The following is a 25670-nucleotide window of genomic DNA, read 5'->3' on the forward strand; positions in this document are numbered from 1 at the left end:
GGCAGTTGTAATAAGGCTGATTTAGTAAGCAGTGACTGAGCAAAGCTCTCCCTCCATAGTGAGGACCTTCAGAGTTCAGCTCTGTGGATGAATAAAAATATCCATCCATCCATTTTCTATACCCGCTTATTCCTTAACCAGGGTCACAGGGATCTGCTGGAGCCTATCCCAGCTTTCTTTCGGGTGGAAGGCAGGGGTACACCCTGGACAGGTCACCAGTCCATCACAGGGCCACATAGAGACACACAAAGACAAACAACCTCACACACTCACACTCACTCCTATGGGCAATTTAGAGTCACCAATCAACCTGACATACAGGTTTTTGGACTGTGGGAGGAAACGGGAGTACCCAGAGTATGGATAAAAATATCAACTTTTCAATTAATCACGATGCAATCTTGATTCTCAAAATCCATAGACTGACATTTGCATTTGTGCCTTTCTAAATAAATGTGTGCTAAATGTCACAAGTATGCAGATGTTACTTGTAAGTAGTTGAGCTCAGGCTGCATGAGAAGGTGATTTTAAGTTAAAAGCTAGCACAGATGGCTGGCAACTTGTAGGAGATCGGGGGAATAGACTGCATTCTGGTTTGTGCTCTCGTTCACTTCTTTGAAGAGATATTATCTTTGATAAAAGACATGAGGCTCTGGAAGTCAAGTTAACAGTGTATGGATTCTACTTTATTCAGTTTTTTTGTTTTAAAATTCTGAAATGTTTCACTATTATTGGATAAAAAGAATAAAAGTACAAATTCTAGTGAGAACGTAACTATGTCGATCCCCAGCTGACTTTAGTACCAAGCTAAAGACAGAACATTTCATTTAAAATAACATCTCTAGAATTTCCTCTCCAGAGTTATGTAAATGAGAAGTGCAACATCAAGTGGAAGATGAACCCTTTTGAAAAATATGTTCATTTTGCTAGTCAGTGAATCATAGCCTAAAGGCTTCATTTGACTTAGGTAAACCTTCTGGATTTCACTGGCAGCTCTGTTTGCCATATCTCTGTAGAGCTAAAATCAAATCACAGCACTAGTTCTTAAATTCACAAGAGCTGTTAGCACTGTGGTTCATTATAAGAGCCAACACATACTGAGAGGAAGTGAGGACTTGTAGGAGTGAATGTTAACATTTGAATAGTGTCTTCATATGACATGCTGCTGCTGCACAGTGTGTGCCTTGTGTAAAAAATGTCTTATTGGATGGTGACATGTCAAATATGGTCACCTGTACGTGTCAACGTTCTCTGCATGGTAATATTTAGCCAGAGTTCATAGCAAAGTTCAGGCAGCAGCATTTGCCTGCAAATTGAAGGCTGAAGCCTGTGGCTCTGAAAACGTTGGCACAATTCCCTGTAGCTGCTGTGTTACATTTCATTCCTGTTATAAACTGTTTTGGCCTGAGAAGCAGAATATTAAGCAGACTTTGTTCCAGTGTGGAACGCATATCCAAAGCCAACAGAAAAACCAGCAGCAGTTCAGTTCCAGTAGCAGAACAAAGGGATTTTCGCATGGGCATAAAGACTGTTTGAATCCCCAGCAAACTGCAACATGCACAACAAAGCTCGTCTGACTCGTGATTAGCTCGAAACCTCATATGAAAGCCAACACTGTGGAGCTGCCACCATCATCACACTGCATTATTGTTAAGCTTTGTGGTCAAAGTCAACAGTGCTATTTCAGAAACAGAGTTTGTCACATGGTTCTCTTAGACCAGACTGTTAACTGCTAGTATTGCTCTTTCACGCATTATAAACCTTATGTGTGCATCAATTACTTGCCTCCAAATTGAGTTAGAAGTGATTAGAGGCCTTTTTGTGTGAAGGCGGATGGAGGAAAGCAGGCATAGTTGGGTTTAATTAGCAGCTTTTGAGGCAGACTTCCTCAATACACTTCTTCCTGTGTAAAGAAGATTACTGAAGAGCCTTCTGCAGATGCTAATGTATGTGGCAATAATCATTGCTATTCCTATGTTTAATTAGCACAGCTATGACACCAGAGATGAACAACACATCAGGAGGAAGTGGCTGAGGAGGAAGCCTCTCGGTGACTGGCAGAAGGTGTTCCTGGAGAGTTTGACCAAAGAAGAAGACACAGTTGAGTCTTTGAAAGAGTTGGATCAGTGAAATGGATCTGCATGTCTATACTGTGAAAGCCTAATTTGTTCGCTCAAACAGGCAGCTGACAGATGGGTTCAAGATTGGACGTTTCACTGGCATCATTTTAGATGTGAATTTTGGAACTTTATTCTGTGGGAGAAACTAAACAACTTTTGCTGCACACCTCTTCCAATTAAGAAAGAGAACAGACAGAAAATAAAACTGCCATCTGGCTAAGACTTAACCAGCCAATTAAACAAGTAATATTTACCAGAAAAGCATAAATAACTTTTTCTGTGACACCGAAGCTAATTTAAAATCTTTTTTGACAGACCAGTAGCCACAGCTCTGTGCATTAAGGACCTTCTGGGCTGGCTTTTCCCACTTATGCCTCCAATTATCCAACATCACGTTTCGCTATAGTCCTCTGTGGGAATAATTCCCAGCATTAACACACCTGTCTGCATGCACATAGCTCGATGGGCGAACAGATTGGGACCCTACACTTTGCCATTTCAGTCTCCCCCCTCTGTCGTAATGAGCTGCAAGAGTTCCACACTAATTTGTGTCAGTAAACATATCAGGTTTGCAGCTGGTCATGACAGGCAGGATGAAATGGGCCAATGAAAATGAATTGGCCAATCGACACCTCTGTGTGGAGGAGTGAGAGCAAGGGAACTCCTGACAAGATCTAAATATATACTGGTAATTAGAGAACAAGTTCAGAATGGACCAACAATTACTTTGGACATTAAATGTCTTTTTCTTTTTCTTCAATGTCATACTCAGCTATAACATCCTCACCATGAATTATTCACAAGTCCTGCTTATGACCATATTTCACAAGATCTGCTCCCTATTTAGATCATCAATGCCAGGAGGATAGAAAATGAACCACAATTTTTCTTTTTTCCTTCCTGTGATTCGATTTGCCTTGATACTGTGGAACCTGTGTGCAACCTGGGAAGGATGAGGCTTAAACATATCATCACAAGTAACATCTGGATTCCTGGATACTGTTGTGTTTTCAATCTTTTTTTATCATATCAATTTCCACAGCCCAATATATTTACAAACAGGCATATGTATTATGGCCAGAAAATATATGAGTGAAGCTGATGATTGAATTAATGGAATTCAATTTATTCTATATTATACGTAAAACTGGGCTACGTGCCTAAGAGAGAGAAATACAACTTTTTTTAATCCAAGAATGTTGCTCATAAACTAAACTTTTTAAAGCAGAAAGGCACCAGAAAGCAGATTAGCACCAGAGCTGCACAACATAAAACATAAATAGCATCATAAACCTTATTTAATACTTGACACTTGTCCTTTTTCCCTCTCACCTGTGCTTATTGCAGATCTCACACTCTGTCTCATCTTGCTGATTTTGGCATAAGTATTGTCCCCATGGTCTCTCCTCTTGTTCTTGTCATTGCTGTATCTTTGCCACCTACCAGGTGTGCCACACAGGCAGATGGAGGCACAGCATCTAAGAATTCCAGCGGATCAACCACAAGCTATAAATGTGCCTCAATGGATGGCATAATATGCAGTCTCTAGCCAACAAAATCACCACTTCCCTCATGTGCGTGCAAAAGGCTGCAGGCTTGTTCATCTTTGTTTCTCTGCTGCTTTAACCTTTTGTTTCTGTCTATCTGAGTCTCAGTTTTGCAAGTAAAGATTCACAGTCTCAAAACACCCGCTGTCTGTGGTGTATCAAAGTCAGGACCTCCTCCCACATCCGCTGCTACACCCTGTAGGCTGTTACATAGGCCATGGGTGCCACATCTTTAGTGTAATCTCTTTCTCCATCTCTCTCTCTCTTTTTCTATTCACTTGGCTGCATTCTTCACACTGTCTACAGCTGTTTTATATCTCCACTCATATATCTCACCAATGACCACAGAGAAACAAATTTACGCACTGTCCGTCACAGTAATCTCACAGCAGTCTTTGCATCATCTCCATCACTTTTTCAGACCATGTCCATTACTAACACACGATCCTTGGTTCTGCTGCTAACAGGAATTTTTTTCAAGTATTACCATGCTATACTAGTGTGTGCAGGCATTGGTTACAAACATTACATATGGATTTTGGCTTTGAAGGATATTTAAATCAGGTATACAACCTGGCATTTACATTTAAAATAATCATCTTAAAAATGGAGAAGGGCATGCAAAATGCAACGACTACAGAGAGTAATCAAGACACCCGCTGACTTCCCTGTTCCTCCTCCCACCTCTCCCCCTTGATGCTAATCAGTGTGGGTGCTGCTGGCGGCCTGGTAGATGAGATTTTGAGACAGAAATGCTGCTAGCCTGTAAAGAAAAGAACAGAGCTGCCTACACAGTATACTATAACCAGCAGACATGGTGGTCCAGTGATCTATGAACAGCTATAATGTTATCCAAGTATCTGCACATCTTCATAGTCTATAAGCATGAAAAAACATCCCTATCAGCTGCAGTGTTGACCTTTGACCTCTTCTTGGGAGAGGAAGAGCTCCCCTTTCCAGTGCCCATGTTCCTAGATTGTCAACCTTAGATTACAAGTCAAGGTTCACTTAGATCAGGCAAATCCAAAATCTAAATGTTTAATCAATAAAATGTGTAGCCAAACATTAGCAATTTTCAGCTACTCAATTGTGATCATTTGTTTTTTCTCTTCCTCTTTAACATTACCCCAAATGTAGAAGCCTGTGGTGTACAGTTAACTGTTTTCTCTCAATTTATGGGCGAAGCGATTTATTGATTAATTGAGAAATGATCTGCGAATTAATAGAAAAATGTTCTTTACATGCAGCTCCATGGGCTTTGTCAGAATGATCCCACATCACTGCATTCAGAGGTTCACGTTTTTTACACCTGTGCCAGCAGCGGTACATGCCAGATGGAGATTTTACTACGTAACTATCTGGCTACATAATTAAAGGAAAGATTTATGTTGCAGCCCAACATTATGATTTAGGTTAGTGTATCTGGGTTTGCAGAATAAACAAACTGTACACAGTATGCATTTAGCAAGGCACACAATACAAACAGAATCATGCTTACTGCACAGTAAGTTGATCAAATGAGGTACTGTCAACATAAGTTCAGCAGAATTTTCAATTATAGGATTCCACCTTAAACTCTCTTTTAAACCTCTTGTATTAAGATTCTTTGGCAGACTGTTTTACACCTGAAGTGTAATATTTTTACACTCTCTCCACCCATGGCATCACATGATACTACATTAATGGCACCACAAAATATTCAGTGTCCTTGCAACAATTTTTACACATATATTAATAAAGAGCTGCGTTTATTATGCCCATAAAAAAAATGCACTGGAAAGCTTCTAACCTGCTCCTGGTGATAGCCTGGGGTGACTTCAGTCCATGTTGGTACACATAATTATCATTTCCCTACAGGGGAACCAGTGATCAATGAGTGAGTGACCTTCCTCTTCTGTATGCACTTTCTTCAAAGTTGGATAATAAATTGGTTCATCTCACCTCCCCTGCTGCCCGTGTTATTTAGGGGGCTATCCCAGGGAGTCCATTACCTTTTTATGGAAAGGAGGTTCATTCAATTTGCTGTCGACCCAATGAGTATTTCTGTATGGATGCACAGAGATGGGGCTCAAGGGCAAGTGAATTATTCCATTATCTTTAATGTGTGGGAAGGCAAAAGCTGTCAAGGTCCTGAGGGGATTTATTTAGCTACATAACCTCTGTACCTCAAGAGGAAACCGTGCGAGTAAATAACAAGTGACAAACTGGTGGTCTTACACCAATTTGTAGGTGTTTTAATAGATTTTAATATATGCAATGTATTTAAAAAAATTTGTGTTCTTCCACCTTTAGTGAAAATTGAAAAAAATAAATAGATAAAATAATTAAACTACCATTACACTGCATGCTAGTGTCATTTTATTCAGTCACATACCTGTACAACAAACTGCGTTACAACTCTGTCCTGATATACTTTTTATGCCAGGTTGGGGGCAGATGTGACAAATGGAGAACTGTAATGACATTTAATTAAAAAGCATCAGAGTCACATGGCTATAAATGATTGACTTAATTAAAAGGTCTTATATTTGGCTTAAACCTTATTAAAGGATAATCCCTCTCAAAGTCAAAGGTGGTGTTTAAAATATTCACCAGGCTGTGTAGTCAGGTTGTAGATATAATATACGCATATGGTCTAGTGTTGTTGCTTAGTTGTTGCTTAGTAGTGTAGTTTGTTAAGAATCAAAATGGCAGAAGTTTGTATGGTTTACAGTTGTGTGCTATTAGAACTGATTATAGAACCAACTGCAACTGCTTGGGTAAAATTTAATGAAAAAGAAATCTGTATTTTCACAAACTGAAAATAAATCCTTGGACACTAGGCTAGGTAGACTTGGTGAAACAGCAATTTCTTGTCACATTGTTTTAAATATTTGTGGTAAACCATCCCGGTCTTTGTGTACTGTAGGTTGCAGTGTTATGACTTCAATCAGAAGACTTTAGTCTAATCAACAGCCATGTTCATGTAACGTGGTATTTTGTGATAATATTGCCTTTGCTATTTTCTCCCAAATACTAATGCTTTATTCCATAAATTAGATTTTATGAAATTAGTGGAGATTTGCACTTTATTTTTTGCTGCACCTCTGCAATTAACAATGTGGGGGACCTCAATTTTACACAGATTTAAATGTGAGCAGGGGACTGTCTGCTACATATTGTTGAAAACATCCTCCCCCCTCACTGACGGGAGCTATAAAGGAATAAATCACTGAGAGAGATAGATAGGAACAGAGGGCAGCACTCTCATTATTCTGTTGATTAAATATGACAATACAACAGACAGCTGACACCTATTTAACTCACTAATGAACACACTATATTTTTGTTTGATGTTTTGTGTATATAATGTCTTTTAATCCAAACAATAACAGAAGTGCAAAAACAAAAATGCAACATTTTTTAATATGAAAACCAATTCCATCACTGTAAGAGGACACAGACATACTGGATATGAGCATATTAAATTCTGATCTATTTTGAGAGCTCTCTGAAAAGCGTCACTTCATAACATAGGTAAACAAGATTATAAATTGCATATTTCATATCGTTTTCTACAGCATAAGACATATTGGGAAATAAGATATGTTGAAAAATCATCCCTTAAGGCATGTATGAGGCATCTGGCGCAAAGCCTGTCAACTGCTTCAAACGTTGTCAGCATCTTGACAGCTGTTTTTTGTCACCTTGCTGGCAAATGCAGCCGTTCCCTGAGTGAACTGAAGAGTGTTGCCTGAGAAGTGTGTATACATGTAAACTTGAATCTCTCCCTTTTGTCACAAAAATCCTATAAGCACATTTTCCAGAGAGACAATAATAGCGAAGGAAAGGCAAAAGAAAAGTGACTCAGGAGATGGCAGTCCACTCTGTGTTCTCTGTGAAACTGAGGAGACCGAGTTTAAAACAAGATGAGTTTCATCCTGCAGTGTTTTGAGCAGAAGCAGATTATGAAAAACAGAAGAGCCTTGATGAAAAGTGACTTAAGCTTTATTCACCTGGGGCTACTGCAGTACAATACTCCACACAATTAATAAATAAATCTGTCAAGTTCCACATCACTGAGTACCAAAATTTAAATCTGCAATTTGTTACTTGAGGCCAGCACAGTGGTGCAGTGGTTGGCATTGTCAACCCACAAGAAGAAGGTTCTGGGTTTGAAACTGGGGCCTGATTGGAGTCTTTCTCCTCATGTCTGTATGGTTTTTGTTTTTTGTTTTTTTTTTTTTGACCAAATAGTCCAATTTCCTTCCACAGTCCTAGCAGGTTGATCCGTGACCAGAAATTCTCTATAGCTGTGAATGTGTTTGTCTGTCTAAATGTGTCAGCCCTGTGATAGACTAGTGATCTGTCCAGGGTGTAACCCGCCTCTCCTCTAATGCCAGCTGGGATTGGCTCCAAACCCCCCACAACCGTCTACAGGATAAGCAGTATATATGATGGATGGTTGGAAATTAGCACTATATAAACATCATTTTATGGAGACTAGACTGGAACAGAGCAATCCCAGCAAAAAACTGCCCTACCTACCAAAGAAACTATAGACAGGGTTGATTTACACAGAATAAAATCACTACAAATCTTCGAAATTATTACAAAAATATCTCAAGTCTCCTAGCAATATTGGCCCTAGTGGAAATGGGAATGGGGCTTCAGGCCAGGATTAGCACTGATAGCATGGGCAGCCATCCACAATGATGTCCTCAGGGCTGAGACTGTACGCCGCAATCTGACTTTTAAACTTGACTCCTGCAATCTGACATACCCTAACCTTGGCGGCTGTCAGTCAATCAGTGAGCCAGTCTGTCAGTTAAGCTGGAAGACTGTCTATTCGCCCCAGAGTTTATGAGAAAAGATAGGGTGCCTGAGATTATTCGTCTTTTCCAATACCATATTAGCTGCTAATCTCCTGCCTCTCTCAGCCCATTCTCAACAGGATGAGGTGTCGTTAAGGGCAGCGACAGATGGAGAGAGGGATGTTGGAGGACTTTGCTAGAGAAGAAGTAAATATGTCAATCTCTTAAAGCACTGAAAGGTTTTCCTGGGGAGTAAAGTCAACAAGACAACTAGCTCTCGTCCACTACAGCCAAAAAATTCTGACACACAACAAAATCGCAAAATTAATTTAACACTAAAAAGCAGTGTGATTAGTGTTGATTTAACTTCTGAATTTTCTGTGCACCACAACACACTATTCTCCTGAATAGTTATTATTCAAGGTGAGTTTAAATAAAAAGTTTCCTTATGAACACACACATACAGTGGTTTTGATTCATGTGCACCACCTGCATTTAAAAAGCATTTTTCATCAGGTTGAATAACGAGGCAAATCAAGGACTCAGATAAGTGGATTAAAATAGACTCTATTCAGCTCTTTGACGTTGACGTTGATATCTTAGTGCATTAAGTTTGCCCTTTGGCCATCATGAGACAGATTATGCCACCAGTCAGGATCTATTTGTTTATGCAAATCATCACTTGATAGGTCCAACCCACACCCCAGCACTGCACTCCACCTCAGCTGAACACATCAAAGAGAATGAGGGTGTCCTGCAGTCAAATTCTGGCTGGCAGCTTGATGTCCATCATATGATGTAATGCACTGTGCTGTATTTTTACCACAGATAGTTCTGAAATAATTTCCAGATATAGCCAATATAGGTTAACGTGGAAGTTGATTAGATTAGACAGACGTTCTGCAAATGAGGCATCATGATTATTGCAAACATGGTTCAGATACAATTTTAAACCTTTAAATTCTTTGCCAAAGGTTCTCTCTGTGCAGTGCAAGAAAAAAAAATCCAAAAGTCAAACTAGCACAGCCTTAATAATTTAGCAGCCTTCCACAGAACTAGGAACTCATTTAGATGAGAACAAAAGGCACTCTTGCATTGCCCTGGTCGGATCAAAGGCAAATCATTAATTTTGAGTCCCCAGTTGTAATCAGATCTGGTGTTTTATTGCAACTAGGTTTCCTTAAACTGTCTTCAGAGTCACAGAGAGTGCTGAGACAAAGCAATTCTGTTTCTCCTACAAGGGCACTGCTGAGCCCAAGTTTAAATTGAATGCCCCAAAATAACCGTTTAATTATGTGGCTATCAGAGAGGCTTTCATGTTTTCCAAATGAATCAGGCCAAGTGTGATAACCAATTCTTTCACTGATGTAAAACTGAAAAAAAAAAAAAAAAAAAAAAAAAATCTCTCCCCGCTTCTATCAAAAGTGATAGGAAGCCACTGAAATTAGCTCATATGCCGGAGACATTAATTATATTTCTGATAATTATGTAGAATATCCCCAGATCACCCTGATGTCTGACAGATAAATTTAATTAGTGGACAAATTCAACAGCACATGCAGTGCCCATATCTTCTATAGGCAGTCCTTCTGAGGCTGGTAGATTTCATAGTTTTTGAATGCTTTACTGTCCAGGTGTTAATAAAAACAAATTTACACCACATGAAGCAATAAAGCTGTACTGTACTGTAGATTTTGGCACATACTGTTAATAATCAATACTTTCTAAAGGGCTGTTTGACTAAGGGATTTTATCAAAACAACAAAAAAGGACCAATAGGAGCATTTTCACAGACCAGCTATTGACTACATGTGCCTACATTTCTAAATCATCACAGCACTCAGTATCTTAATTGTATTCGTCAGAGGAAATCTTTCAGCATATAAATGAGCTTGTGATACATTTTATGAAAGGTATTTATAGCTGATATATTATGGGCACTTAATATATAACTGATAAGCTCTCCAGACAACCAGTTACAGCCATGCCAGCAGCTCCTTGATCCTGTAATGAGGCACAGTGGTGGCTCAAGCTCAATGCAGAGCAACATGCTCACAATGACAATGCTTAAAATGTGTAGCGGGTCCAATGTTTACCATGTTTACCATCTTAGTTTAATATGTAAGTGCTGAACACAAAGTCCAGGTGAGATATGTTATACATTTTGCAGGTACTTTGTTATACACGAGGCATTTCATTCAGGATCGTTAATGTGAACCTCACGGTGGCGCCAGAGAAAATGTCAGGGGAATATCAAAGTCATTAGGATTCATTGTCTGGGAACCAGAAATGCCAGTGCAAAACATCATAGCAATTCAATTAGTAGTTGTTGAGACATTTCAGTCTGGATCGAAGTAGTGGACTGACCAACAATCTCTTCCATCCATAGAGCCTTGCCAAAGGCATGCCTAAAAACTCGTCAACACAGGCTCATCTTACTACTAACTAATTTTCAGTAACAAAAATAATTACTCATGCTAACATTCAATAATTACATGTATGGTATGAAATGACAACCATATAACCTCTCTTTTGGCTGACAGGTTCATCATCAAACACAGACCAACTCTAACCCAACAAACCAATCAGCAGTGCTGTAGCTAGCTGCAAAGTCATTTCTATGCTCATGACATCCTCAGCACCAAACTGCTTACATGGACAACATTTAATGTAGTTCTAATCACTGAGCAGTATTGAAGGATGTTACTAAACTTAATTAAGGAAAGAAATGAGCCATTTCCTGACACCAGAGACACCAATCCTGTGATGTTTGAGCATTATGCTGATGTCACATAAAAAGTATCATTTTATCACTTTTCTGTAGTCTGCAAATCCTAAATTGCATGGCAGACATATACTTTGCTTTGGCCCTTATAATTTCAGAGATCATTCACTTACTAATGACAAAAAAAAGAAAAACAACTTCTGTTGTTTGGGGCTGTTATAAAGTAGTGAAAACTAAAAAAGCTTCTTTTCCCTTGATTATTAGAGAAAATGGTGCAATAAAAGAATCTAAAACACAGGTATCAAACTCTAGTCTTTGAGGGCCACTGTCCTACTTGTTTTCCAATTATCCCTGAGCTATTCACTTCTAATTACCTGGATCAGGTGTGTTCATCCAATCAGAAGCTGCAAGTGCAGGGCTAGTTAGAAAACAAGCAGGACAGTGGCCCTTGAGCACTGACGTTTGACACCCCTGAAGAAATCCAAGTTTACTAAAAGTATCATAGCTCCTATATCTTATCTGTGTGATCTGGCCCGACAGAACCGGAGATTTCTACTCTACTTCCTTCCTACTCGTGGAACAGCGACAAACCTGTCAGCTCCATTTGTCCTAATCAGTTCTAAGTGGGATGTGTCGGCTACTGGGATGTCAGTGGGAATAACGCTCACACTGGGAAGTAGCACACTGGGTAGATGAGCCTTTGAACAAGCCTGTCCCTCAGCACAACTCTCTGTCTGGGTACACTGTCACTCTAAGACCTTGATGTTGACCTTCACATGGCAGCATCTTCCACTGCTCAGAGCCAGCTTGTGGCTTGGCATACCTGATCTACATTCATTTGATGTGGCATTAGAGAGTGTATGCCTCTGAAATTTGACCTAAAGCTCTATAAGGCAGCTTTAGACATCAGTAATTCCAAATAGCAGTGAGAGCTAAAAACTTAGTATCTTTAGTATTAAAAACAAACTGCATCTGACCAAATTACACATGGAGTGAGTCCAGTTTTTTTAGACTCCCTGCTGATTAGGTTATTGCTGCTCTGCAGCTTCATTTAATCCCTTAATGTAAAAGAGAAAGGTTTACACCACCAAAATTTAATTTAAGCAAACTGGATAATTCTACTTTTCTCTGTACTGTGGCATTTACTCTGCCCCTGATATTTTGTTCACAGGATTGTAAATACTTTAAAGCAGACACAAAAAAGCTCTCCAAACTAGCCAGCAGGACAGTAACTTGTTAATAGATTACAGAAAGAATATTATAGATATCTATCTATATCTATATATATATCTATATATATATATAGATATATATATATATTTTATGAATTATATTTTAGATATAATTCAATTCAATTCAATTTTATTTGTATAGCGCCAATATATATATATCTATCTATCTATATCTATAGATATAGATATATATATATATTCCTTCAACTCCTGTCTCATAATTGTCTCCAAAACATTGTTTCAAAGCAGTTTATGCTCTGACAGAACAGGGAAATTAACAGTGGACAGTAAAACACAGCTAATAAGCTACAATAGCTTCCTCCATTTTGGACTCTTCACCTCTATGCTCCTGAAAAGGCCAACATTTTCAAAATGGCGCACTACTGGTCAATAATGCCAAATCACAGTTCAGTTAAATTCAACATTAAAGGTAATGGTTTAAAGGTTTTTAAAATATGGCTATTTAAATGATATATAAGCACATTGTTAGATATACAACTGACCAAAGACCACATCAAAACGACACAATCACTCAGTAACATATAACTTACGAGTACTTTTTTAAATAAATGTTTTCGACACCCTAAAAAGTGTTTGTATGCAGATAAGATCAAATTTTTGTCAGTTATAACCTTTCTCATAGATAATTACTGTTTTATTCTTCTCTTATTCATTATCTATATATAAATATATCTCATATCTCTTCATTGCAGCGTGTTAAGTGTTACTGCTTATAAATGCTAAATGAGTGACTAAAGCCATTTCAATACAGAGTCATAATTTTGCTTGTATTATTGTTAGGTCTTTTTACTTTTTACTTCAACAACTGCGTTTAATTTGAGAAAAACTGACTTAATGAATGAACAAAAAAAAAAAAACGACTGAACCAGGATTCACATTCCTATCCTGTGTGATAGTCCTAAACCGTAAAGACTGCTTCACTGTCTGTGACTCTGTGTCCTTGTTACATAAAATTCTTCCCTGCAGCGGCTATAACTGCACTAATGAGTAGTTGTTATATACTGCCAGCGTCTTAAAAGTGGGAAACGCTGGTATTGATCAACAGCCCTGTCAACTCCTCAGATATAATACAGTCATTTTACTGCTAAAAGGCAGTAAAAATTATATTATTACTTTTAAAATGCATGCAGCAGAAATGAATCCAGGCCAGTGGGCACATTTTTATGCTCAATGCAACAAAATGGAGTCATTATTTATGACTGAATATTGAAAACAGGAATAATAACATAATAAGGCTAAAGTGCTGGAACTACTTAACTGGAATCATAAACAGTTTAGTGGCATAAAATGTTAATGACGATATTTAGCTTGAAAAGCTCCTGTTCATTGATTGGAAAGAGGCAGCTACAAACAAACATTTCAGACTCACAAAGGAACTGATGTAACTTCACCAAAAAGTTTCTACAAAGCACCAGATGCAAAGCAAATCTGTTTTTCACCTGCTGTGAGCCTTATAGGTGTCACAGTTTTGGAGTCGCTTGTCTTTGCATGACATTTTGTGTCAAGAAGCAACGGCAGAGGTGACAGCAGGATGGAGGGAAGGAAGCAACGAGGTAGGCCAATTAATTCCTCTGCTCCCATCTCCGATTGCAACATTGCCACAGTTTGCACCCTTAGCCTGGCATCAGTTATGTAAATGGCGGCAATTTCACATGAATGGCAGACCTTCTTCCTGAAATGAGGATGGGCAAGAAGCGAAAATGAAAAATGGAGGAAGAGGCGGAGATGTGGGACCCAGTCAGCCTTGAAATGATTTAATTTAAGTGATGAGGAGTTGACTTTGATAAGTTTGCATTTTAATAATGAATACTATGACCGCTTTGGGGGTCCAGATACGAAAAAATAGCACACTTTGCAAAAAAGAATAAAAGCCCAACAAGGCTGGCAGTCAGTCACTTTAAGACAAAACTGAGGCTGAAGCTCATTGTCCAAATATCCTTTGTATGTGTGTGAAACTGTAATAAATAAGAGGCTCCTGGGTCTTTCTTTACTTCAGAGTCAAAATTGCTGCTGGCAGAAAAAGGTCTCAGCCTATTATGTAGGATTTTTCAGATTTTCCAATATGCCAACTCTAGGATGTGTATGCATATTTAATGAGGCCTCAGTATGATTTTAGACTGAAAAGGATTTAAGTCTACTGTCATTGTGAGTGATGGTGCTGCCTCATGACACACTCAACTTGGATGTGGCAATAACTATCTATTCCCCAAAGCACCACTGATCTAATTATGATTATGACATTTTAGGAGGTGTATATTAAAAACTTGTCACATTATATCATTTATGTTGAGGCTCTTACAAACTTAGTAAGTTATCTAATGAAACAGTGTGGTTATTTTATGCTTTATGTCCTTTTTAGACAATGAAAGACCATTTCGAATAGTAGGAAGATAACTTTTAGTATGCATTCTTCATCCTTCAGTGGGTCAAAGCTGATGTGACTTTTAACAGCAGTCAGTAAAAGCTGCATGTCAAAACAAACTAAACAAGTACACATCCCAAAAACCAAAAACAATTGCCTTTCTAAAACCACAATTTCTGCCAAAAAATGTAGGGAAGCGTGTGGTCATGGTATAAAGCAACTACTGCTAACTGTGTATGAGACAAGATGTGACAGGAGGTACTGTATCCAGTACTGATCTCACATACTTTGTGAAAAGTGAATCTGAGCAAATCTGTTGCATAACATCCAACGTTGGTGAACTGTAAAATTTCTAACATTTAAAAATGATGTTAATTGGAAATGAAATTGCATTGTTAAAAAAATCTCAAAAGTCCTAAATTTATCAGAAAATGAAATGTTTGTGTTAACATGGTTCCAGCTAAATGACCTGTTAGGAGTTACAAAGGCAGCTATGACTTGCCAACATGCCCTGTAAGCAGCTTTTAGCAACACCTTTTTTACAAGCCCTTTCTGGCGTGACCAGAATAACATCAGTTTGTTTACATGAGCAATTACTGCAAAAACAAAACATCTGTTAAGTCAACTCTTGCTTGCTTACAATTCACACCTGTTTTGGTTTCTCCTTGAGGGTGGTGCCTCTGTGCTGCAGACCAGAGGATTACCACTTAAAGTTGAGAGGTGCCTCATTTTAGATTCACATCCAGGGACATTCCTGGTTAGTGAAGATCTAATAGGTTGTAATGAGCAAGTGAGTCCTCTGTCAGCCACCACACTCACTGGCAACGAACTGCTCAAAGGAAGAGGTAATCTCTCACTGTATGTAAGATTTACTAGCGCCCATTTCATGAAGAGTCAGTAGAGGACAAAAAAGTGTTTCACCTTCTCCTACTCACTCATCATCCATTATGAGTTTATTCAATGTCTGTACATTATGTGCCTATATATAATTCAATTCCCTTTGGCCAAGACTCAAGAAGGATTTCTATTCATGGCCTGGAATATGATATTCAGTAAAATGTAATAACCAGTGTCCTGAAATCTCAAAATGTCAGTCACAGAGTCTCTCTTCTCATTTCTCTATTTCTTTCATTCTTTACCATTTCCTTGGTTCTTTTTTCTGTCTCCTTTTTCATACAGTTATTAGAGTAGTGCTTTGCAGTCCTGTTATATTGATTTCCATCCAACCTCTTTATTGAAAATGACTATTTTTCCTTACTTTCTCTTTCTCTCTTTCACCCAATTTCCTTGCCAGTTAGACAAAGGTGCTTGTTCATGGACAGTCTCCTTACAATCCACAAAATATTCTGCAGAATAAACTAAAGTAAGTTTGTGTTCTTTTGTTACCCTATCCAGCAGAGTCAGATGTAACCCTATGGTATATTGGTAAAAAGGTACACAAGATGCTTTTTGAAGCCTTTGAACAAGGTTTAACTATGCAGCAGGAACAAAAAAAAGTTTAAAGTTTATATCCTTCTGTATGTGTGTGTCAGTTTAAGTTGTGTGTAAGTTTGTGTGTAAGTTTAATAGGCTTTGAAAGGCTAAAGCTAGTGTCTACTGACAGCTTTGGTAAAAAAAAAAAAAAAAAAAAAAACATAAATTAACCAAAGCCTTGAGAAAATATTGTTTTTTGCATCTGCATCTGTTACACTTAATTTTGCAGTCTGTACTCAGCAAAGTGAAAAAATGACAAGCACACACACAAACATCTTGTGAACAAGCCACACAATTTACAATGTTAATGGACTTAAATGTCATGACTCTTTTTAAATGTCAGTGCACTCAATTTTTATTTTAAGTAAGTGCAACCAGGTGCAGAATAGATCAATACTGCTCTAGTTAAGTCTAGGTTTGTATACACGAACAGCTCAAATTCTAATGAACAAGACAGGAACTTTCAAATAGGGCTAAAGGTTTTTCTTTGTCATGATTACAAAATTAAACTAATTCAGGCATGAAAACACTGGCTCAAACAAAATCATTTCCCCATTCTCAGCTAATGAAGCCAAAAATGTGTCTATACAACATGACAGATTAGTCTTGCCTTATGTTTTGTGATCAGACATTAGGAGATTTGTACATACTGTACATACAAATTTAGAAGCAGACATTGTATTAACCCTGTATGCATGTTCTAAGTCATCTCAGGGGAATTATTTAACTTTTTACTCCATTGAAATTAAAATCATAATACACTAGAGTGTTACATGCTGTGCACATGACAGCAATGCGCTGGCATGCATTTTTATAAACTGTTGGTTTCTTTCAGCCTCTGTATGCACTCATTAGTACAAATTAGAATAAGATAAGCAGTCACCAAAACGTTTTATACAGTATTTACAAGCAAAGTCCATTTCTGTGCTTGATTTGGAATGCTTGTTTTGATCAGTTTATTTATGTGTCTTAAAATATTTACATATTACTTTCCACTACAAGGAAATGTTCTTCATGAATATACTTCAAACACGAGTTCATTTTAGCTCTAAAATGTACCTTTACTCTTTTTTTTTTTTTTTTAAGAGCACCTTTGAAGTTATAGAGATTCTCAGATGATGATTTCACTATAGCATAGATATATCATGTGAAATATCTCAGGGTATGAAGTAGGAAGCCATTATCCGGGGTCTGGTACCAGGTATCTGTAATGCAGGTTAATTTTTTATGAACCAGGATTACGCAAATGACAGGAATACTGAGTAACCTTAGAGCTAAATTAAACTAAAATATAACAGAGATCTTGGCTATTAAAAAAAAAAAAAAACAAAAAAAAAAAAATCAGGACCATCAGTGAATGTCTGGCCAAGGGCTGCAAAACAGCCAGAAACAGGATTCCCATCAGATTTTCATCACAGTTGACCTTCAGATTTAATTTTTTTTTTTACCCCCAAACTAAAAAATTATTTCTGGAGTACATATAATACTGCGCATGAAAATGTGCCATAATATTAAGGACTTTACAATGGCCAGCAGCTGCAGGAGGAAGGCAGTGTGTGGCATTTTCCTCATATAGGTGAACCAAAGGCTGGGAACTGAGATCCCTGAGAGGAAATTTAACAGTAACTTTGAGCTGATGTTTAAGGGAAAGGGTTAAATATGAAGTCTTTGTTTTATCTTTATCTAAAATGCTGCTGCTGAGTTTTGGAGTAATTATACTGTTGAGCCCCCCATGGTGCAATATGGATCAATCTCCATATACAGGAACATACCTGCTCCTGTAAGTAGTCTATGCACATCTCAAATTTGATGTATCTGTTTGATGACTAGATGTCATGTGCAAGGCAAAAAAAAAAACCAAAAACATGATGCACCAATAACTCGAGTCTTTGCAGCCTCCATTTTAAATGTCCCCTTTTGTGACAGTGTCTCTATTTACTTTTTAATACACAGGTTTTTGTTTTCACTGTTTCTTATGAACTCTTCAAAATGTCTTGTTGAACAGATTAAAGGTTTAGCCATGTCTTTACGATGGATTCAACCTGCTTCAAAACTGGCACATCCAAAGAAATCTCTGTCACTCTTTCACTGAAGCCATTGTTACTTTTCTTTGAGTTTGTTATTTCTATTTAATTCTAGGCTACACCCACCTCTTTATATTGATTGCACACAGATTGTATGAGCTCGGTCGATTTCTAGCAGGTTGACGCTTTCAGGTGTTATCATACAAGTAATGCATACACTGTCTGTGAGTGTGTGTACACAGGATTCAGATTCAGATCCGGCTCTGATGACCCTAAACAAACACACAGCCAGGCATCTGTTCATGAGGTATGTGTATAAAAACGAGAGATTGCCTTGATTCCCAGGTACTTGCTAATGTCTCACACAACCATTGTTACCCATCATGCCAAAGCTATATTAAACATCACAACACAAGTTATTGGTCAGGAACAGCATATAATTTCCGATGACCAACAGATGTGTCATTAAACTCATTTCTCACAGTGCCAGCCTAAGCTTAAGATGAGAGTGAAATTTGGAAATGTCAAAGTGAACTTTAAAATATCACTTTTTGAAGTAACTGGTGAGTCATTGGCATTTATCAATAACACCTTCAAATCTCCCACTGATGTATTACAGTCATTTTGTGCTGCAGGACAGCAAATGCCTTTCTTATTCCACCTTTAATGTGCTGCTGTTCTGGCTGTCAGTTTTTTGGGCCTGTTGATAAAGTGAACAAATCTTTTTACTGGATCTTCTACTAAATCATACAAGCTTTGTTCTAAATTAGGACAAAATAAGATCACAACATAATGGATTTTACTTTTTTAACCTTTCTAATCAATACTGCTGAATTATTCTGAAGGGATTAGTCTTGGTAGAATTCTGCCCCACAGGTAAAGCGAAGTATGAATGGTCACAACATTGGTAATGGAATTTTAGAAGCAGTATGAGTCGCTGGCCTCCGAGGTTGTCTTCATCATGGTCTACACTCAGCTCCAAGTATTTAAGATGTTTTGTAAGTTAAAGTGACAGTTGAGGAATTATTTCTTTAATGCATTAAGTATGTAGGAGAAACATAGATAAAATACAAAATGAAATACTTGCTCTTACAAATGAAATTTTTTGAGGAATAACACACCAACTCAATTCCTAATAGTTTGCAGCTAAAAAATACAGTGGCTCATGTTATTCACTGACAGAAAATAGGTAACTGCTTCTGTAAATATTGCTGACTTTTTCTACTTTTGCATTAGCATTTGGCATCATCACATAATTTCCACAAAAGTTATATATTTTCACTTTTAATTTGGCTCAAAATGTCCCCTATCCCAAAACTATGCTGCAGCTAAAACAGAAACAGCAATTTAAGGGTACTGGCCTCAGGTGTCCCTGATTATAGCACACCCCCTCCCTCTAAAGATATTAAACACTTTTACACTAGTCTTTCTAGTTTTCTCTGAGATACCATTAATCCAAGATGAACAGAATCTTCTCCACTGAAGGCATTTTTTTTTCTAAACGTGAAAGATGAAATACAGTAATATGTAAAACCGTATCCTGTCAGCCAGTCACAGAATCACTCTCTCCTATCAGGCTCTTGAAGCAATCACAATCATTTTCTCTGACAGTTAACCATAACTCTTGGCTGTTTGGCAGATTGTCTGCCTGCTTCACTGCTGTAAAGTTGTTGGGCAACGCTATGAACTCGTTTTCAGTTGTCATGAATTATTTTCTTACATGGCAGAAAAACATGTGACAGCAGACTTTAGAAACTCCTGCACAATAAACTGGGCTAACCATCACCGAAAGACACACTATAAACTGACCTGTAAATACACGCTAGCCTGGCAGCATTGATGTCTGTCGAAGACTGTAGTGACACAGTTACTAATGTGTCTGTTGACACTCCAGTAGTATCTGATGTTAAAAAAAAAAAAAAAAAAATTATCTTCTATCCCAAATAGGTCTAAATGCAGCAGGCCCAAAGAGCTTTCTACAGCTACAGAAAAATACTCTTGGTGTAGCTGAGTGATTCAATGATTTTGAGAAATTTGGGATGTTTTTCTTTTAACTCAAAATCAAGCATGCGTCAACTTCAAACTATAAACAACTCACTCGCAGTTATTAAGTTAATATTTGCAATTTTCTGAGTCTTAAGATCTTTTATTGCACTGCGCAAAAGGAAGACTTCAATCAAAAAGTAGGGTCATCCAATTTCGTTTTAGCATTTTGTGAATACTTTCAAAAATCATTACAGACACTGAATCCATCATATGTGCCTTCATTTTCTCCTGTTAAGATTACTGCAATGGTGTCCGAAAACATCAGAAATATATATATAGGGGTACCCTCTAACAAGAAACAATATAACAGATTTTAATTACTTTTAATGTATTTACAGTGACTATGAGTTTGTATCATGCGCATTTGTATATATGATTTTTTCACATATTCATATGGTTTTCTTGTAAAGAACAGTAATCTTTCCTTACATGTCTTCTAATGTACAACTACATACTGTGACACTGTATCACGTTACTTATGACTCACTTTTGTGATTCGAATTGATTAGCTGTGTAGAAATCAATACTAAGTACAAATCCAGTCAACCAATTAGCATCTCTGTTATAGTGCCTGATCCTATGAAAACACATCATGCTGTACAACTCACTGCAACGGTGCATCAACTGTTAAGTCACAATCACTAGTTTGATTCAAATGGATTGGTTATGTGGGAATCAATATCAAATGTGAATCAATTTCAGTGATAAGTCCGATTCCCGTCTAGGAAGAAGGCATCATATCCCACTCTCCTGTCGGCATGCCTCAGCAGTCGCATCCTGTGCACTCTGAGTAATATGACAGAGACTCAGAGGGCGAGTTAACGCACACTGAAAAGGTACTCAAGGAAAAAAAAGGAGAGATACTGATGTGAGGAGAGAGAGAGAGAAGTCCAGTGAAGATGCTCAGCAATGAAAAGAGCAGAAGCACAGACAGAGAGATGTATAACAACAGACAAACCTCTCGTCCGTCACTAAATTACGTTTGTCATTCTCGCAGAGTGAGAGAGACATTGTCCTTGCTGAAGCCGTGATGGCTACTCGTTGTTTATGTTTATGTGACTCCATACTCTATATACTCTAACATTTATTACTACTCTTAACATTTTTATGCCTGTATTTATGTGTACTATATGTGAGGATGCTGTGTTCTGTCATTCTTCAGCACAACTGTGGCCACAATAAAAATTTAAACCTAAGGCAAATACTTTTCACTACAACCACATAGAGGGTGGATGCAAAAACACAAGTAACACAGCACTGCTAAAAATGATTCCCAATGGGGCAAGAAACACAGCCAGCCAAACAATCATACAGGTTGTACACAAACTCCCACGTCAAACCTATGCAGAAAAAAAAGAATGACTTTTGTAGACAAGTCTCTTGGTCACAATTCTTCATTTGATCTTAATGAAGTTCTGAAATGATGTCCTTCGTTACAAATCAAAAGAAAAAGTGAGATATTAGAGAAAAATACAGAAAATTGCTATCAACATTACAAATTCAGTTTTTGTCAGGTTTTAGTGCACACACATGTTTTCTGACTAATGTAGTATTAGAGAGCTGTTTTCAACTTCTTACAATTATGAACAAATAAGATGTCTAGACAGCTTCAGCCTGATCTTCTAAACTCATGTTTTTGCCCTTTCAGGTTTTGTTGTAGCCATGGTGCTGTATAGCCAGATTTCAGCTACTAAAGTATGGAGTATAGGTTTATTAGAACTGATAGAAGGGTTAATGTAATGAAAATAATTATCCATCTTTGCAATAAGAATTCTTATAACAATTCATTTATTGAGACCTTTTTTAAAACTGTGACTTTGTGGACATTTTTCAGGTTGTATATGGATTACTCTGCATTCTAGTCCAAGGTGTCCCTATTGTTTTGTCCATTGTACTGTATATTCCCATTGCTGCCATCAGACTACAAGCCCCCCCCCCAACCCTTTCACCCTCTTTCTCGTTAAAACCAGCATCTGCTGAAGTAAGAAGCCTGAAAACCCCTACCGTGCACTCACGTGCACACACGCGCACACACACACAAACAAACACACACCCCTCCCTTGCATTGCACTCGTTCGAGGCTGCCATCTGCCACAGAGTTGGACAAGACCCCACCAACATGGCAGCCACACACACACACATTGCTGGAAAACATATCAAGTACAGATGCACATGAATGCACGCAAATACACACACAGCCACACAACCCAAAGTTAGCTAGGCTGCATTTTTAATCAGGAGCCCCCCATGAACAAAACAGCTTGCAGGTCCATAATGGTTTGGAGTGAAGCCCCACCCCACTGCACAGAGCCAGTGAACTCCTCCCCTCCTCTGTGTGGTTGGCCTGAAGAGGAGGAGACAGGGAGGACAGAGGGAGAACAACAAACTCTAATTACTCCTCTGTGGCTCTCAGGCCCCTACAGCGTTTTTAATTCAGGAGTAAAAGAGAGAGGAGGAGGAGAAGGGAAATGAAATGCAAGGACGGTGCAAAGAGAAAAAAGGCCAATGCTGATTGAACATAAAACATGTCCCTGTGGCTCTCCCTCTGTCTCCTCTCTTATTTCCCTCTCTGCTTGTTGTACATAATGCCCCCTCGCGTTCACTGCAGTTGTTCATCATCGTGCAGTTATACACACTGAATAATGATATTTCCTCTTGGAGAGAAAGAGGCAGAGGAGCAAGCCTAAGGCTATGCATTCTGATGGTCACAGCATTCCCCAGTCAGGCAAAATCAACAGTGCACCAGGGAAGGAGGGAGGACACCCAAGTCTCCTCCAGTATCTACGTTCTCTGGGTATGCTGTGTTTGTTGTGTTTTACTCATTATTTACAATCTGCATCACCGAGAGGTCTCTCAGCATTTCTCTCTTGCAAACATACACAGACCTGGGGTGAGACAGGAGCAGTGGACGACTGGGACACTGTAGTTGTCTTTCAGAAACAGACCCAGGCAAATTAACAACATTCACTCTCGCCTGCCCCTGCCACACTGCCATCATCATTGTCACTGTCACCCAAACAGTGCCCGTGGAGGGGTAAAGCCACTTGAGGAGAGCTTCCTACCAGGAGAAGCTAAAGCTGAAGAGACAGCTGGGCCCTGCTCCAGAGTCTCCTCTTTGAGCTATTTAAAAACGGCTGCTCAGTTCATGGCAGCCAGCCACATTACATTTCTTTTTTTGTGGGTCCATTTGCTTTGTTTCTACTTTTTTGCCAGTTACCCCAAAACATTTGAATCTATTGTCTGTATCATGCAGTGACTGATATACAGGAATACCTGGGGCTGCAGTTATTTGATTAGATCACTGAGCTGAAACTTCATAACATAAAAGCATATTGGTCATATTCTTGCAATAAGAAGTGTTTTGCCAGATCCTACAAGCTAAAAAAAAAATCCTTTATAACCAGGCCATGTGCAGCATTATGGTCCTGCTGTAATAGAAGCCATTAAAGACACATTATCTGGTTCAGTGTCTCTTTCCGCTGCCTGTGCTGATGTAGGATGAAATGGGCCGTTCTAATCCTCATTAACATAGCTAATTTCACATTAGAGAAAGTTGATAGTGGGTGTCAAAATCGTTCAAAGGTCACCCATGCAAGCTACAGTATTTGATAAGTACATATGTGCAAATGTGTATGTAAATCTGTTGGATTTAATATATGCTGTGTTACATGCAGCGTAAGCCTTTGTAAAAGAAGTGTCATTGCTGCTGTTGTGGACTGCTTGACAGTAGGAAAAAGCAGGGCAAGATGAAATAGATAAACTTGTCAAAGCCATGAGATGATGGCAGATCCTGCAGACAGGAGCAAGACTTGGATAACAAGAAAGGAAAAGAGGAAGGAGGAGGAAAAGGCGCAACAGACTTGCAGCCTTTCCTCTCTGAGGCTCTAAGTGCTGCAGCTAACCTTTGGTCAGGCGGACAAATGTGAGGGAACAAACACACGACAGAGACGCTGGCACAAAGCCATGTCACAGGGGAAGAGAGCAGTCTGACATTAGAGGCACAAAGACATTGCTGCATGACCTTTAAAGGGGACAATTAACTGAACATCACACTATTCATCCCAGCTGTGTTTGGCTATATGTTTGAATGTGAGCAGCTGCCTGTATAAGTGCAAGGAGATCATAAAGATGCATGTCTGATGACAGATCACTGAGCACCAAAGACATATTAAAGTCAAATTGATTTGCTGATTTGTGTCTCCAAAAGTATCTGGGACAAAATTGGGTGAGGATGAAAGTTTGTAGAAGTGTAGGTACACTTAAATGCTGAGATTAATCACTGAAATTGCTTTCTACACAACAAAAAATGTATATTTCCAGCCAAATTTATCTCAAGTAGACAATCAAATGTATTTTGACATGCAATTGGATAAAAGTATTTTCTATGGGGTTAGACTGATTTGTATAGGAAATTCTAGCAACTTTCTCTTATTGTCATGAAAAAAATTAGCGGACAAATCCAGATGTATTTCTTATGTTACATTAATATGTTAAATGCAACAGCTTTTGGGAACTGAAGTTTCTGAAGGCTAATGCCTTAAAATGAGCCCACCACGATGACATCTGTGTGATAGAAAGGATCATTTTGTTGGTTCTCATGTCAGAAAATTCAAAGAGTTATCAATATCCTTTATAAGAATCATTCACCAACCACCTGCTGATATTTTGTGTCAGCTGAGGTTCTTGATCAAAAACAAAAGCTTGACAATTTGTCCTTCAATTTAACACTCGCTAAGACTGCTGCATAGAAAATATATGTGACAGTAGGGGAAAAAAAATACCCAATATGTGTTTGATTGTAACTGCAAAGTAGAGAACTCACTCAGTCACCCTCCTGCGGGCAGTGATGCTGGCCACGATGACGCTCTCCGGTCTTGGTGTGGCCACAGCCTTGAAAGTCCCCTTCCAAAACTTCTCAAAAAGCTGCTTCTCCTCCAGATGCTGGAGGCTGGCTGTGCTGCCCTGCGATCCCAGGGACGGAGAGGGGCCACAGGAGCCCGGCTGGAGCGAACAGGGGGGTTGCATTTGTGGTTCTTAGTGTCCAACCCAGATCAATTTTAGTCTCTCACCAGACAGACACCTCTACACACTCATGAAAACAGGCAGTCACACCAGTTGTTGCTCAGGAGCTGTCCAAGTACTGAATCAAAGCGTACAGAGCACGGCAACTGTTTTTCACCGCTTTCTCCTTTCACAGCAGCAGGTCAATATATCAGCGCGTCTGTCTGCTCTTCGCTCTTAAGCGGGACTGCTGGGAGAGGGACAAAAGCTGACCCTCTTCAACTGTCGGCTGGGTATTGTTCCCCCAGATGAGGGAAGAAGGGGTG

General features: G+C 38.7%; 1 protein-coding gene across 1 annotated transcript in view; it reads right to left on the reverse strand.

The window, feature by feature from the left end:
* Positions 1-25368, reverse strand: part of srrm4 (serine/arginine repetitive matrix 4) — a 49084-nt gene extending 23716 nt beyond the window's left edge. Inside the window, exons 1-2 of the mRNA XM_026321936.1 lie at positions 25166-25368; positions 22640-22687 (exon numbers count right to left, since the gene is read on the reverse strand). Coding sequence (XP_026177721.1) covers positions 22640-22687; positions 25166-25368 — 251 coding nt within the window. The remainder of the gene's footprint in view (positions 1-22639; positions 22688-25165) is intronic.
* Positions 25369-25670: the final 302 nt, after the last annotated feature.

The sequence above is a fragment of the Mastacembelus armatus genome, chromosome 9 (genome assembly GCF_900324485.2).
Source record: "Mastacembelus armatus chromosome 9, fMasArm1.2, whole genome shotgun sequence".
Classification (NCBI taxonomy): domain Eukaryota; kingdom Metazoa; phylum Chordata; class Actinopteri; order Synbranchiformes; family Mastacembelidae; genus Mastacembelus; species Mastacembelus armatus.